This window comes from Aotus nancymaae, unplaced genomic scaffold, assembly GCF_030222135.1.
Source record: "Aotus nancymaae isolate 86718 unplaced genomic scaffold, 86718_ANA_hifiasm-v0.15.2.pri h1tg000014l, whole genome shotgun sequence".
Lineage (NCBI taxonomy): Eukaryota > Metazoa > Chordata > Mammalia > Primates > Aotidae > Aotus > Aotus nancymaae.
Genome location: NW_026988425.1, coordinates 34101830 through 34115209, shown reverse-complemented (window position 1 = coordinate 34115209; position 13380 = coordinate 34101830). Strand labels below are relative to the sequence as shown.

The 13380-nt window shown below is 35.9% G+C and overlaps 1 protein-coding gene across 2 annotated transcripts in view; it reads right to left on the bottom strand.

The window, feature by feature from the left end:
- Window positions 1-264: 264 nt before the first annotated feature.
- DNAJC21 (DnaJ heat shock protein family (Hsp40) member C21) overlaps window positions 265-13380 on the bottom strand; it is a 29173-nt gene continuing 16057 nt past the window's right edge. Inside the window, exons 9-13 of one of the 2 annotated variants that reach the window (XM_064375922.1) lie at window positions 13280-13322; window positions 9345-9488; window positions 8674-8846; window positions 4911-4986; window positions 265-4347 (exon numbers count right to left, since the gene is read on the bottom strand). In XM_064375922.1, the coding sequence (XP_064231992.1) occupies window positions 4183-4347; window positions 4911-4986; window positions 8674-8846; window positions 9345-9488; window positions 13280-13322 (601 nt within the window). In that variant the 3' untranslated portion in view covers window positions 265-4182. The remainder of the gene's footprint in view (window positions 4348-4910; window positions 4987-8673; window positions 8847-9344; window positions 9489-13279; window positions 13323-13380) is intronic. The other variant, XM_064375921.1, reaches the window with a different exon arrangement.

Sequence of the window (13380 nt, the reverse complement as noted above, 5' to 3'; positions counted from 1 at the left end):
ATTAGGTCCCATTTCACTTATTATCAGGCAGTAATAATCTTTCCAATTTTGACTATTCAGGCTTTTTCTGTTCATATAGTTTATCCATTTTTCTAATGCAGCAGTTCTAAGTGTGGTCCAAGGACCCTAGGGGTCCCCTGACACCCATTCAGTGGGTATGCAAGGTCCCTTTTTTTTACAATTTTCTATCCATATAAGGCTGATTTTCTCCTTCACATACTTCAACCAAAACACACAGCAGTAGACAGATTGCAGAAGCAAGTATGAGAGGCCAGCTATCTTTTATTAAGCTAAATGTTAAAGAGATTTGTAAAAATGTAAAACAATGCCAGTCTTCTCATTAAGCTTTTGTTTTGAAAACTAGTCATTTTTCTTGTTTTTTTAATAACTAATTTTTGAATTCTAACAGAAAATATCAATAGATTTAACCCACATACACAAAAACACTTTGGGGTTCTCACTTTTGAAGAGTGTAAAGTAATCTTGAGACCATTAAGTTTTGAGAATTGCTGTTCTAATGCATGGCTGTCATTTTCTCAGTGACTTCTGTATGAGGTTCTTTCATTTTTTAATGTATTCCAGATACAAATCCTTTGTCAGTTATATGAAGTGCAAACATTTCCTTCCTGTCTGTAGCTTGTTCTTTTATTTACAGTGTCTATTGTTCTATAGAAGCCATTGTTTTACACAGTCCTTCTTTCCTTGTGTGTGCTTTTGCATCTTGTTTTTAAAAAGTCCTTCCCATGTGCAAAATCAAAAATAACCTTATAGATTCTCATTTAAAAGTTTTGCTTTTCATACTTAGGTCTTTAATCCATTTGTTTTTAGGGAAGGGTAGAAGGTAGTACATATTGTTTTCCCCATAGAGCTTGCCCTATCTGTCAAAAATCAAGTTCCCATATAAACATGGACCTGTTTCTGGGCTCTTTATTCTTATCAGGGATTCCTTGACTGACCTCTACTGGCACCAGCCACACACTGCTTTAACTGGTATACATTTAAAATGTTCTTTGATATTATTAGGACAAGTTCATGCCTCTCCCTCTTGCCCTTCTTCAAAATTATCTTGTTTTTTCTTAAAACTAATATTTTTCTTCCCTGTAACATGTTTTGGGGTGTAACAGAAAGCCTACTGAGTTGGGAGTTCAGGCATCTGCCTTGTTTTAATGGCAGCTGCCCCTAACCACCTGTGGCTGTAAAGCTCATATATCCCTGAGCTCAGCTTCCTCTTCATGAAACAAGAAATTTGAAAATCGCCTCTATTTTCCTCTCCAATCCCAAGAGCCTATAATTTTAGTATAAAGGCATTAAACTTAACAGATAAGGAATGGGAATTGAATAGTGATACTTCAGCATTACAGATTATAGGAAACAGAACTTCCACCACATAAATAGTAATTTTAGGAATTCATAAGAGTCTAAAAGTTCTCTTCATTATTTTATGTTGAAGGTTACACAGCGTATTCACGGGCTTTTGGGGGTGCTCTAAAATGAAACTATGCCTTGCTATAAGAATTTTACTTTCGGCATGAGTTACACCACTTCTACAAGAGTAGTTTCCAATTTGAAAATTTTGTAGGGGAAGACTTAGAGAAAATTAAAACTTCTGATGAAATTCTTTATATGTCTTCTCATGGTACCAAAATACCAATATTACCTCACCAGCAATCACTAGGACATGAGCTCTGATGTGACTGACCTTCCACTAATTCATTCACAGATCTGCTTTTTCTTCTTTGTGGCCAAAGGCAGGAATTAGAAAAATGCTTGGCTAGAGCTAATGCTCTTATTTTGAAGCAGAGAAAGTCTAAATGGGCTTTATAGGGAACCCCCAGCTTTGGCACCATTTAATGAATTACAGAGAGAAAATGGGATTTCCCTAACCCTCTCCTCCTGGAACCCTCATTCTATGAATCTCCACATCGGAGCTAACTTCAATCAAGATAGGTACTTAGCACTGACCTCTAATGAGATCAATGTAAAATGCATGCCCATGTATTTTATTGTTTTGCCTCAGACAAGTGAAATTAAATGTCTGCAATTCACCAAAAATATTTTACCCTTAGTATATGGTATGTTCCTCTTCAGATATAGACTTAGGAAGGAAATTCCTATAAAACTTAATTGCCCATTTAATCCAATATGTACACTTTAGTCTGCAAATATATAAACTAAAAAAGATTTACCTTATTTAAATTCAACAATATTTCGTATAAAGGTTTTGTGTTTAAAAAGCATTTTCATATATACTATTTTATTTGACCTTCATAATGATCCTATCATCACTGGATGATAAATGGAGACAATATTTTAATGCTAAGAACTGTGTTACAGATAAGAAAAAGTTCTGAGAAACTAGATGATTTTTTGATATCACAAAGGATGAAACATAAGATTCGGGTCAGCTTTCAGTCACAACTCATGAAGACCCCTTGAAAATTATGGTTGGTTTTTGTTGATCTGAATAAAAGTGACAAGTAACTCCAATCAATGCTCATGAAACAAATTAAATACCTGCATGTTAGGTACAGGAGAAAGCGAAGAAGTCGTAAGGGACATCTGCAGTACATTATTTGCCTTTCAAGATGACTTCGTATTTTTTACTGTATAATAACATGTGACTAGTATGTCCTCTGGTTCATTACTATTCCTATTCATAATTATGGCCAATTCACCTAGTTTAGATAAGAAGAAGGTACAGCACATTCAGATGAAGTCTCGGGATAAGAGATCAGAAGATACAAAGCTAGCTAGTAGTCTCCCTAAAGAGATCAAGAAGGGGAGCAGGGACAGTTATGAGGAATTAGTGATAGAAATTAGCAAGAAATAGAAAGGTATGAAGGTAAAGTAAAAAATATATCTCTAAATGGAAAAGAAAAAAATTTAAGGTTCAAATACTTTTTTTTTTAAGTCAGTAACACAGAGAAGCCCGATCATCAATACTATCCATGAAGCTATCAGAAAAGACCTTGCCTTTAGGGACTCGAGTGTTTTAGAGCTGATCTATAACCAAAAATTCGTTCATATCATTCATCTGAAGATTCAAGGATATATGGAAAGCACTAACTTTACTGTACAGAAAGTATACATTTCAAGTCAGTTAGTTTAAAATTACTTTCAAGACCAATTAAAAGAACTGACTAATCCATCCTAAAAATGGACTCATCACTAATCAATGTGCAGGACTGTTATAACACTCAGTTATAATGCTCAGCTTATAACAGTTCTCCATATTTCTTTTGTGTTAATATTCATCATTGCTATAAAACAGATGGTATAAGCATCAGCTCTATCACAAAATCTTTCATTAACAAAATTTTTCTCCATTGAGTGATAGAAAAAGAAAACTTCTGAAAATAGTGAAGAAAAAAACCCAATGAAGAATAAACACATCTCTTGTTAAATAGTATAAATTCTGTACCATCTGCTACCTTTTTCCAACCTACTTTACAGCTGTCACTGTGCCTAGGGAGGACGTGCCATGTGAAATAATTTGCTTCCACCTCCACAATTTAAATTGGAGCAAAAAACTGAACAATATACCTTGCTGGTAAACCAGTAAAATATAAAATTAAATCAACATAGTAAAACACTGAAGAGATACTATTCTTGAAAGACAACCACAAATGTTCAATTCGTTTCTATCACTGTTCTTGAGAAAAAAAATACATTAATCAATAATCAGTTATTTAAAAATAATTTTAAAAATCAGAGCCAGTGTCATGATGCCAGATGGAAAAATGATCTATGATGCTTTCTAAAAGATGCGAGTTTTTGACATATTATAAAGCATTAACAAAACATAAAAGCATTAAATAAATAAAAATTATGTGAAATTCACAAAATAAAGCAGAAAGGAGTACTTCTATGTGTTAAAATAATGTAATTCTCCCTGTATATTTCTATCCACAGGAGCCAACAAACATCAAGGATACACACTTTACAGTATTTACCTGTTTTAAGACACTCAAGTCAATTCAGACAGCAAAAGTAGAATTCAATCACTAGTGAAATATTTAAAATATATATATTGAACCAAAAAAAGTTTTTATAAGATAAAAAATAATCTTCCACAATGCAATTAATTGCAGATCACTGAAATTTTAACTCTTTAGATGATTTCAGTTCAGTTTTTTGGTTTCAAAATCTAGAGACAGTCAAACAAAAGCACAGGCAGAATCTCTATCTGTTTTTACGTTTCTCTTTCTTGCTTCGACTACTTGTTGCACTGTTTAAAGATGACGATGAAGGTGCTCTTGCATGACCTGTGGCCTTCAGATGGTCAAAAAGTTTATTCCGAGATGGAAATTCACTATGGCAAGTTGTACAGTTGATAAGAACATCACTCTGAGAAGGGCAAAAAATCATAAATAAAATCAAGTGTTATCACTTGAAAGTAGTGTTTTAGGTTTTAATGTCAAGATAAAGCATCAAACAATTGTAAAATAAAGATGTTTTAACAGAATGGACAACTAATAAACAGGTTCAATAAAGGCAGATGTTCTTGGAGGTTAAATCCCACTAACACAATTAACTTTAAGCGTCCTGAGGCTTTCAATAGCATGTACCTCATGGTCTAGTAGAACAGAGGAAGAGTTTATGCTTCACAATTAATCTCCAGAACTTGACATGTAATTCTTATCACCAAGGCTTTAGATTGAAAAGTAACGGAAAACAACAGTAACTATTCTAGTACCAGCTAGCATTTCCAATGTCGTTCTTTTTACTTTAATTTTTTAAAAATACATTATACACACAAATCCTACCTTTATCAAGCAAAACTTGACGGATCCACATCTTTGCAGGTTCTTTGGGGAATGGCTCACCAAATACACATTTACATCTTTAGATCATTATATAGCTTAAATTGCAAGATCTGCTAAAGAGATAGAAATATAATTCTGACCTACCATTGTTTGTGGTTCAGCAGGTACTTTGACAGGTTTTTTCATATCTTTGGTTTTCTTTCCTTTGGGTTTAGGAACACTGGAAAATAAATAATTTGGCATAATCCAAAAATAACATACTCCTTTTAATCATCATTTGAGTGCTCTCAAGAACACTCAAAAGAGTGAGATGCACTTTAAAGGTTAATTCATTATTATTTTTTTTTTAAATGAATGAGAGGTTCTTATGTTGCCCAGGCTGGCCTCGAACGCATAGCCTTGCCTCCTCAAGTGCCAAGACACCTGGCCTGAGCCACTGCAGCTCCCAGTTCATTAATTTAAAAGGCAATTTAATTAATCTTTACATCTCAAATGAACTTTAAAAAGCAACATCGAAATTCAAGTAACAAATTTGCCACAAAAATTAAGTAATTTACTTAAAACAGTTGAAACAACATTAAAACAAGGTCCTTAAAATATCTCTGAATGTTGTATACAGTGTTTCCATAAAAAGCACAGCACTGCCATGTGTGGTGGCTCACACCTGTAATCCTAGCACTTTGGGAGGCTGAGGTGGGATCACCGGAGGTCAGGAGCTTAAGATCAGCTTGGCCAACATGGTAAAACCCCCGTCTCTAATAAAAATACAAAAAATTAGCTGGGTGTGGTGGCAGGCACTTGTAATCCCAGTTACTGAGGAGGTGGAGGCAAGAGAATCACTTGAACCCAGGAGGCAGAGACTACAGTGAGCCAAGATTGCACCACTGCATTCTAGCCTGAGCGACAGAGCAAGACTCTGTTTCCAAAAAAAAAAAAAAAGTAAAGTACTAACGAATGAAACAAACCACCTTATAACCAACCAAGAGTAATCGTAAATAATCTTGTCATGAAGTATGGTTCCCCAAAAACATTAACTTTTTTTTTTTGGAGACGAGTCTCACTCTGTTGCCCAGGCTGGAGTGCAGTGGCACGATCTTCACTCACAGCAACCTTCGCCTCCCGGGTACAAGTGATTCTCCTGCCTCAGCCTCCTGAGTAGCCAGGAGAGGCGCGCATCACCACACTCAGCTAATTTTTGCATCTTTAGTAGAGACGGGGTTTCACCATATTGGCCAGCTGGTCTTGAACTTTTGACTTCATGATCTGTCCCCCTCAACCTCCCAAAGTGCTGGGATTACAGGTGTGAGCCACCGCACCAAGCCGAACATTAACTTTTTGAAAGTAATCCAGTCTGACAAACAATTCAACAGTCCCACAGAGAAATGACTGAAATAAAGACTTTGTAAAGCACTTTTCATAAAATTAAATTTGTTCAATGTAAGGAATTTACTTTTATTAAAAACTTATGTCTTTTCTGTTGATCTGGTGGGTTTTTCCCCACCATACCATTTAGATCAGAAACTGCCAGCAATGTAGTTGGGTTACTCCTATTCTGCTTGAACTCCTGAATATTCCTCTACTCATCTTCTACATGAATTTCAATTTTCCTTAGGCATTTCATAATTTCCCTCATTTGTGCTAACCAAATTTGTAGGGTAAAAATCTGGGTGCAACTATATTGTACAGAACAGACAGGATGGGTTATGATGAGTAAGTTATGATAATGCTTCTACTTTATAAGTATACTATTCTTCAAGCAGAGGCCAAGGGTCTGTATTAAGTTAAATGTCCCACGTATGTAAAAGATGCAGATTAGGAGTGTAACATATCATTGTGTAGGATTCGCCAGCTTTGAAAACATCAAGAAAAGGAAACAATGGCATAAAAAGCAACAAATAATACATACTAATTTTCAAACTGCCATCACAGATATTCCCAAATATGTCTAACAAATTTAGTATAATATTCCCGGCAAACATCACTTATATTATGAAAGACAGTTAAATCTCTGAAGCTGCTATCTAAGACTTTTATTTTTTAAAACTACTACTACTACCACACACACACACACACACACACACACACTTTTAAAAACACTTCTCACTAGGTGGCCAGTGTCAACACTGCTCCAGAGAAGCAGCAGAGGAGCCCAGAAGAAAGACTCTGGGTGCCAGGGGACAGTGGGACTGGTGCAGGGAGGGTGGTGGGTGTAATGTGTCTATCTTAGCCCTACCATTCCACAGCTGTGAAGAAGTCACTTGAATTCTCTGAATCCTTTTCTCCTATCAGTGAAATGAGAGAGCTGAACTATATCAGTGGTTGCCCAAGTCTGAGAACCCTTTTTCCTCCCCAGATAAATTCTCAATGTAGAAGTAACATAGAGGCCAGGCGAGGTGGCTCATGCCTGTAATCCCAGCACTTTGGGAGGCCAAGGCAGGCAAACCACGAGGTCAGGAGTTCAAGACCAGAGTGGGCAACATGGTAAAACCCCATCTGTACTAAAATACAAAAAATTAGCCGGGCGGGATGGCACACGCCCGCACTCCCAACTACTTGGGAGGCTGAGGCAGGAAAATTGCTTGAACCTGGGAGGTGCAGGTTATAGTGAGCGGAGATCACACCACTGTACTCCAGCCTGGGCGACAGAGCGAGACTCTGTTTCCGAAAAAAAAAAAAAAAAAAAAAAAGAAGCGACATGGAAAACAAGTGAAAAAAATTTAGTTCTATATGAATAAAGGGTTCAGGGGCCCACAGCCCCACCTCCTGGCCCATCCCTCATGCCCATCCCACAGGACATACGGGCTTTGTAGAGCCAGATGATCTGGGTGCCTTTAAGTCATCAGGCAGATGGAATGAAGTGTCAGCCTTTCTACTCAACAGCTTTTGTCCTTGGACAATTAACCTGAAATTCAGTTCCCCGCATATGTAAAATGGGAACAAACACCTGGCGTCAGAGTGAAATAAATGTGAGTTTTCCCTTCTAGGCTTCTACTCTCCAAAGTTCTTCAAAGCTTCAACAATTACCAGTTTGTGTAGTTCTTTACATCCCTTTTTCTATAGCCAGATCCATACCATAGGCCTTGGGCACATCTGTTTCCTCCTTCCTACTACTAAGTGTCTTAAACCCCTAAGTACACACACTCCCCCGCCCCATCACTGTTGCTCCAGTGTTAGCATTTTCACCTCATCTTCCCACCTTACTCTGTCACTTTAATTCTTTTCAGGGTCCTGTAATGACAGAAACCTGAAGCCCCTTACTATCAGATCTCCCCTCAAGCAATAAGAAATGATTCTCTGTTCTAGAGGAACAGAAGAGGACAAGGACAAGAAAGACAAGAGCAAGAAGAGGACAGGACTGGCTACCTCCCTTGAGTGAGACCTCCTCCTAGTCCATACCAGGACCTTGTGCAGCACCAAGAGTCCAGGGCTCCTCTGAGCAGGAAGGGCCCCAGCTGCTGCCATACAACCTCGCAACATGGTGGGAACCAACAAAGGCTGCTGTCATGAGCATGGAGATTTGGTTAGTGACACTCCAGGGACTCAGCAGGAGTCTTGTTCCCATGTGAGTGTCAAGGGTTAATGATCCAGGACAAAATCAGAGCCACTGCGCAGGATAAGAGAAATAAGAACTGGATCAAAGTGCCTTCTTTCTGATTTTGGCCATGTTGCTGAGATGTGTGTGGTCATATTTTTCTGGCATTCTCATCTCAATGCTCTTCATCTGTATACGTGTGTGTGTGTGTGTGTGTGTGTGTTTGTGTGTGTATCTATATGTCTGTAAATATGTACAGATAACTCTAAATTACTTGGTCAGTCATGGGAAAGGAGATTTTATTTGATATATGAAAAGCTATATCCTTACTATCAATATTCACTAATTTACAAATAATATGCAACTTCGACTTACCTTTTAGCTTGACTTTTTGGATCATCACATGGTTTAATGATTTCTGTGACACTGACATTTTCCTGGGGACTATCTTCCAATTCTTTGGCACTGTCTTGATTTAAGTTAGTATCTTCTGGATCAATCTTTACTCCTTCTCCAGTTCCATTTACATTGAAATTGTCATCATAATTCTAGGTAATAAAATATACGTACCATTACGAAATAAATATAATACTACTACTAGCTTTTTATGTTATGTTCCCAAATAGTTATATATCTTCAGAAAATAAAAAGGAGAAACAGGTAAGTTGAGAACATGGTTGTTCATTACAGAGATGTGAAATTAGGGGAAATCTGGAAACAATCCTAATGTTCAAAAAGTGAATGGTTAAATATATGAAGAAAAATTCTGAAGTGCCTAAGTATCATATTTCCAAAGATACGCAATCATGTAAAAGAATACAACATATTAGCAAAAGTAGAAGAGAGAAAATTATACCTACAGTGTAATCACAATTTAATTCATTATTAAGTAATCTCTACAGGAAAAATTAAGGATGATAGTTTTTCATATTTTCCAAATAAGCAATAAGCAACTATTTTTCTATAGTCACAAACCACAACAACAAACAGGCATTATAAAAGAAAGAGGCCTGGCATCCAAAACAGATGGGTGCACCTATCCTCACTAAGTGCAGCCATCTGTTTTCGAGCAACATTTTGCCACATTTGTGCTCGCTCTCTCCCCCTCTTCTCTTTCTCAACACACACTTTTCCCCCCAAGCCATCTGAAAGTGCGCTGCAGGCAGATAGGAATCTTTACCAGGTACATCCTAAGAATCAAAACATTCTTTGGCAGGTCCACAATACTCACACTCAATAATCTAATGCTGATATTATCTGTTACACAACCCACATTCAAATTTACCAATTATTCCTTTTCCTGTATAGGAACATACGGATGGGGGTATAATCAGAAATCACATGTTTTATTTAGTTGTCAGGTATCTTTAATCTCCTTTATTCTAGAACAGTTCTCCCACATTTTTGTTTCATCTTTCATTATGTTATTTGACATTTCGGAGAATGTCCCATAATTTGGCTTGCTTTGGTTGTTTCCAAATGATCAGATTCAGGTTAAACATTTCTAGCATAATACTATAAAAATAATCCTGGGAGGCAAAATGCCAGTTTGTCCCATTTTTCAGTGATATTATTAAGTTTGATCATTTGATTAGGGTGGTATTGCCAGATTTTTCAACTGTAAAGTATATTTTCCCTTTTAAAATTAATAAGTAATCTTCAGAGTATGACTGTGAGACTGTCTGAATATCCTGTCCCCAATAACCATTTACTGGGTGTACTTGGAATCTATTGATGATTCTTGCTGGAAACATTTATATACTGGTGGATGCAAAGAAGTGATTTTCTCTATTACTTGTGTCATTTACACTTGTACAAATTCATATTCTTCTGTAATAATAAAGCTTTCCCATCTCCTTTCTCCAACTCTCACTTTTTTTTTTTTGAGACAGTCTTTTCTGTCACCCAGACTGGAGTGCAGTGGCACAATCTCGGCTCTGCAACCTCCGTCTCCTGAGTTCCAATGATTCTCCTGCCTCAGGCTCCCTAGTACTTGAGATAACAGGTGCACGACCACACCTGGCTAATTTTTGTATTTTTAGTAGAGACAGGTTTTCACCATGTTGGCCAAGCTGGTCTCGAACTCCTGACCTTGTGATCCACCCACCTTGGTCTTCCAAAGCGCTGGGATTACAGGCATGAGCCTCTACACCTGGCCAACTCTCACTCTTTTTAAAGTCAATATAGATACATAAATGTTTTTTAAACAAATGCAATGTATGAAGATTTATTACACTTATTCCTTTTGATGACTCAAATTTTCCCAAATTGGCAGGCCTGCATGCTGGATTTTGAGTACTTTTAACATATCCCCATCAGTTTTTGAGCACTTCCTTAGTTTCTAGTATAAGATGCTCGAGGCTCACCTTCCACTTTCCTGGTCTCAACCCCGATATCAGCTACTTCTCCAAAGAGCAAACCTGTTTCCTTTTCATGGAAAACGGAACTTAAAAACCAATACATGTGCACTAGGTGTACTCACTGCCAGGGGTGTCACTGCTTCTAGGTCCTCACAAAGCACACTACTCACACACTTGTTTTCTTTAAATCATGAGCTCATACCAACATCTCCACTTCAATCCAACTCCACAGTATTCCTCCTCTCTTTCTCTCTATTTATATTTGTATTTCCCTCTTCCCACAAAAAAAGAATCTGGTTCCCAGTAACAATTTATTCACTTAAGTCCTTTTTTTTTTTTTTTGGTCAAGGGTCAAGTAATTTAATTTTGTTAAGATATCAATACAACCTGCAGTGTGAACAAATTCAATATAATTTTTATAAAAATCCCAATAGGACAGGTTTTTTTAACAGAAATATTGTTTAAAATTTTTTAATTTGATTATGAACTATAACCAGCCAAACATCCATAAAAAAGAGGAAGCATTTTACTTCCTGATTTCAAAACATATTAAAAGCTATAACAAAAACAATGTGGTACTGACACAAAGATAGATAAATAGGTAATAGAACAGAATAGAGAGAACAGCAATTAACTCTTCTGTATATGATTAAATGATCTTCCACAAAGTTGCCATGAGCACACAATAGAGAAAAGACAATCTCTTCAAAAAATCATGGTGAAAAGTGCGTATCTACATTGATAAAACTGGATCCTTTCCTTGAACCATATATAAAAAAATGTAACAAATCTCTTAGAAAAAATATAGGGGAAAGAAATGCCATGGTCTTGGCACCATTTTCTTAGCTACAACATTGAATACATGATAACAAAAAACAGAAAAATTTAACTGCATGATATTTCAAAATTTCTACACATCAAAAAAAAAAAAAATTCAATAGAGTGACAACGCCCCCTAGGAAATGGGTGAAAATATTATTCATTTACTTCCAAAAATAGCACACCAATACCACCAAAAAACATACTAAGCCCAAGATTTACTTTTTTGGCAGTTAATTTTATCTTTCAACTATATTCCATGGAAGGTATTCAGTCATTCAGTCAGAACATTGTGTTTGAGTTGGTTGAATTAAATTTTCTTTCCTGTCAGGGTCATTTGTTTCTTTTTATATTCGGTTTTAATTTGGGAGTGTTTTCTTGTACAATCCTTGTTGGTTTATGCAACTTTTCTGGCCATACAGAAAACTTTCCCAATCTGAAGTTTCAAGATACTCAGTATTTGCTGTTGTCTGCTCTTAAATCAGTACATGTCTCCACACTGCCCTTCCCTTCAAAAAGAGCTTAGAAAATATCAGGAAAAGTGCTCCATCAAGCTGGGTCTGAATCTGCTACAATCAGGAATCATAAACAAGAGGTGCTATAAAGGAATATAGCTTTTGAGAGAAACAATGGGGTGGTCACTTGAAGCATCTTCATGAGTAAGAAAACATTAATATATGTGTTTATGTTTGCAATCAATAGAATCTATCCTCCATAGTAATACAGGCTCAGGTTAAACATAAATCTCTCTCCATTTGTTTTGTCTTTACTGTAGTGGTACTGACATACACAAAGGAAAGAGAAAGTGTTAAACTAATGATTATAAGGTGTTTGGATGGATGATGGTAGAAGTCAATTCATAAAAGGAACACATATTTGCTATGCGGTTTTATAACTGAAGCAAAGAGTTCCAAATTATAATTTTAAGTGATTAACTCATGTGTCATGTATCATTTTTGGAATAGGAAACTGATTTTAAAAAGACTATCAAATATATTATTATAACCATTTGAATTAATAAGCCAAATCTAAAGTTTTATTAAAAGTCATTAATGCGTTAAGTTTTCTTAAAAGTATTTAATACTTGCACCACTGCACTCCAGCCTGGGCAACAAGAGCAAAACTCTGTCTCAAAAAATAAATAAATAAATAAATTTAATACTTAATGTAAGTTACTATAACTAGATTATACTAAAATGGCATCAAACCAAATATCCTTGGTAAAATGGACAAATTCACTGTTTTTACAGATGCAAAAATATAATACCATTTTATTTAAAAATAGTCCTTAAGACAATGAATTTGGATGTCAGCTGTGAAATATTTAAGTTACTTAAACTTCTGAAAAATAGAAATTTTTTTTCAAGAATCACAATCATTACAAGTTTCTAACCAAATGTTCCTTTTGCAATGTTTATGTTGTTGGCAGAATAAACTTAAATGATGACCAACCCCCAGATTTTCCTATTTCCAGATTTTAACTGTTGTCTTGATTTAAAAGCCCTTTTGTGAGATGTATTCAGATTTTTAAAATATTGAGAATTCAGTTAATTCAACCCAGGAGAATTCTACATGCACACTTGTTAAACACACTGGCAGTCATAATCAAGTTAGTTATTACATACATAAAAGGGGAGATGGAAAATGGAAAATATTTCCAATTCCTTTTAATCAGTCTTACGATCAACATAAAATTATGGAGTATAAGTCTCTCTCCTTAATACAGACTACACCAAATCAGTAAGAAGAGCACTGCAACTTCATAGTTGGCATTTAATGTTAACAAAACCTTTCAAACATACCTGTGCTGGTTTCTGTTTCTTTTTCTTCTGTTTTTTAGAAAGCCTAAGAGCAAATATAAATCAAAATGTCAAATACTTGACTCTGTAAAGATTAAGTGAAA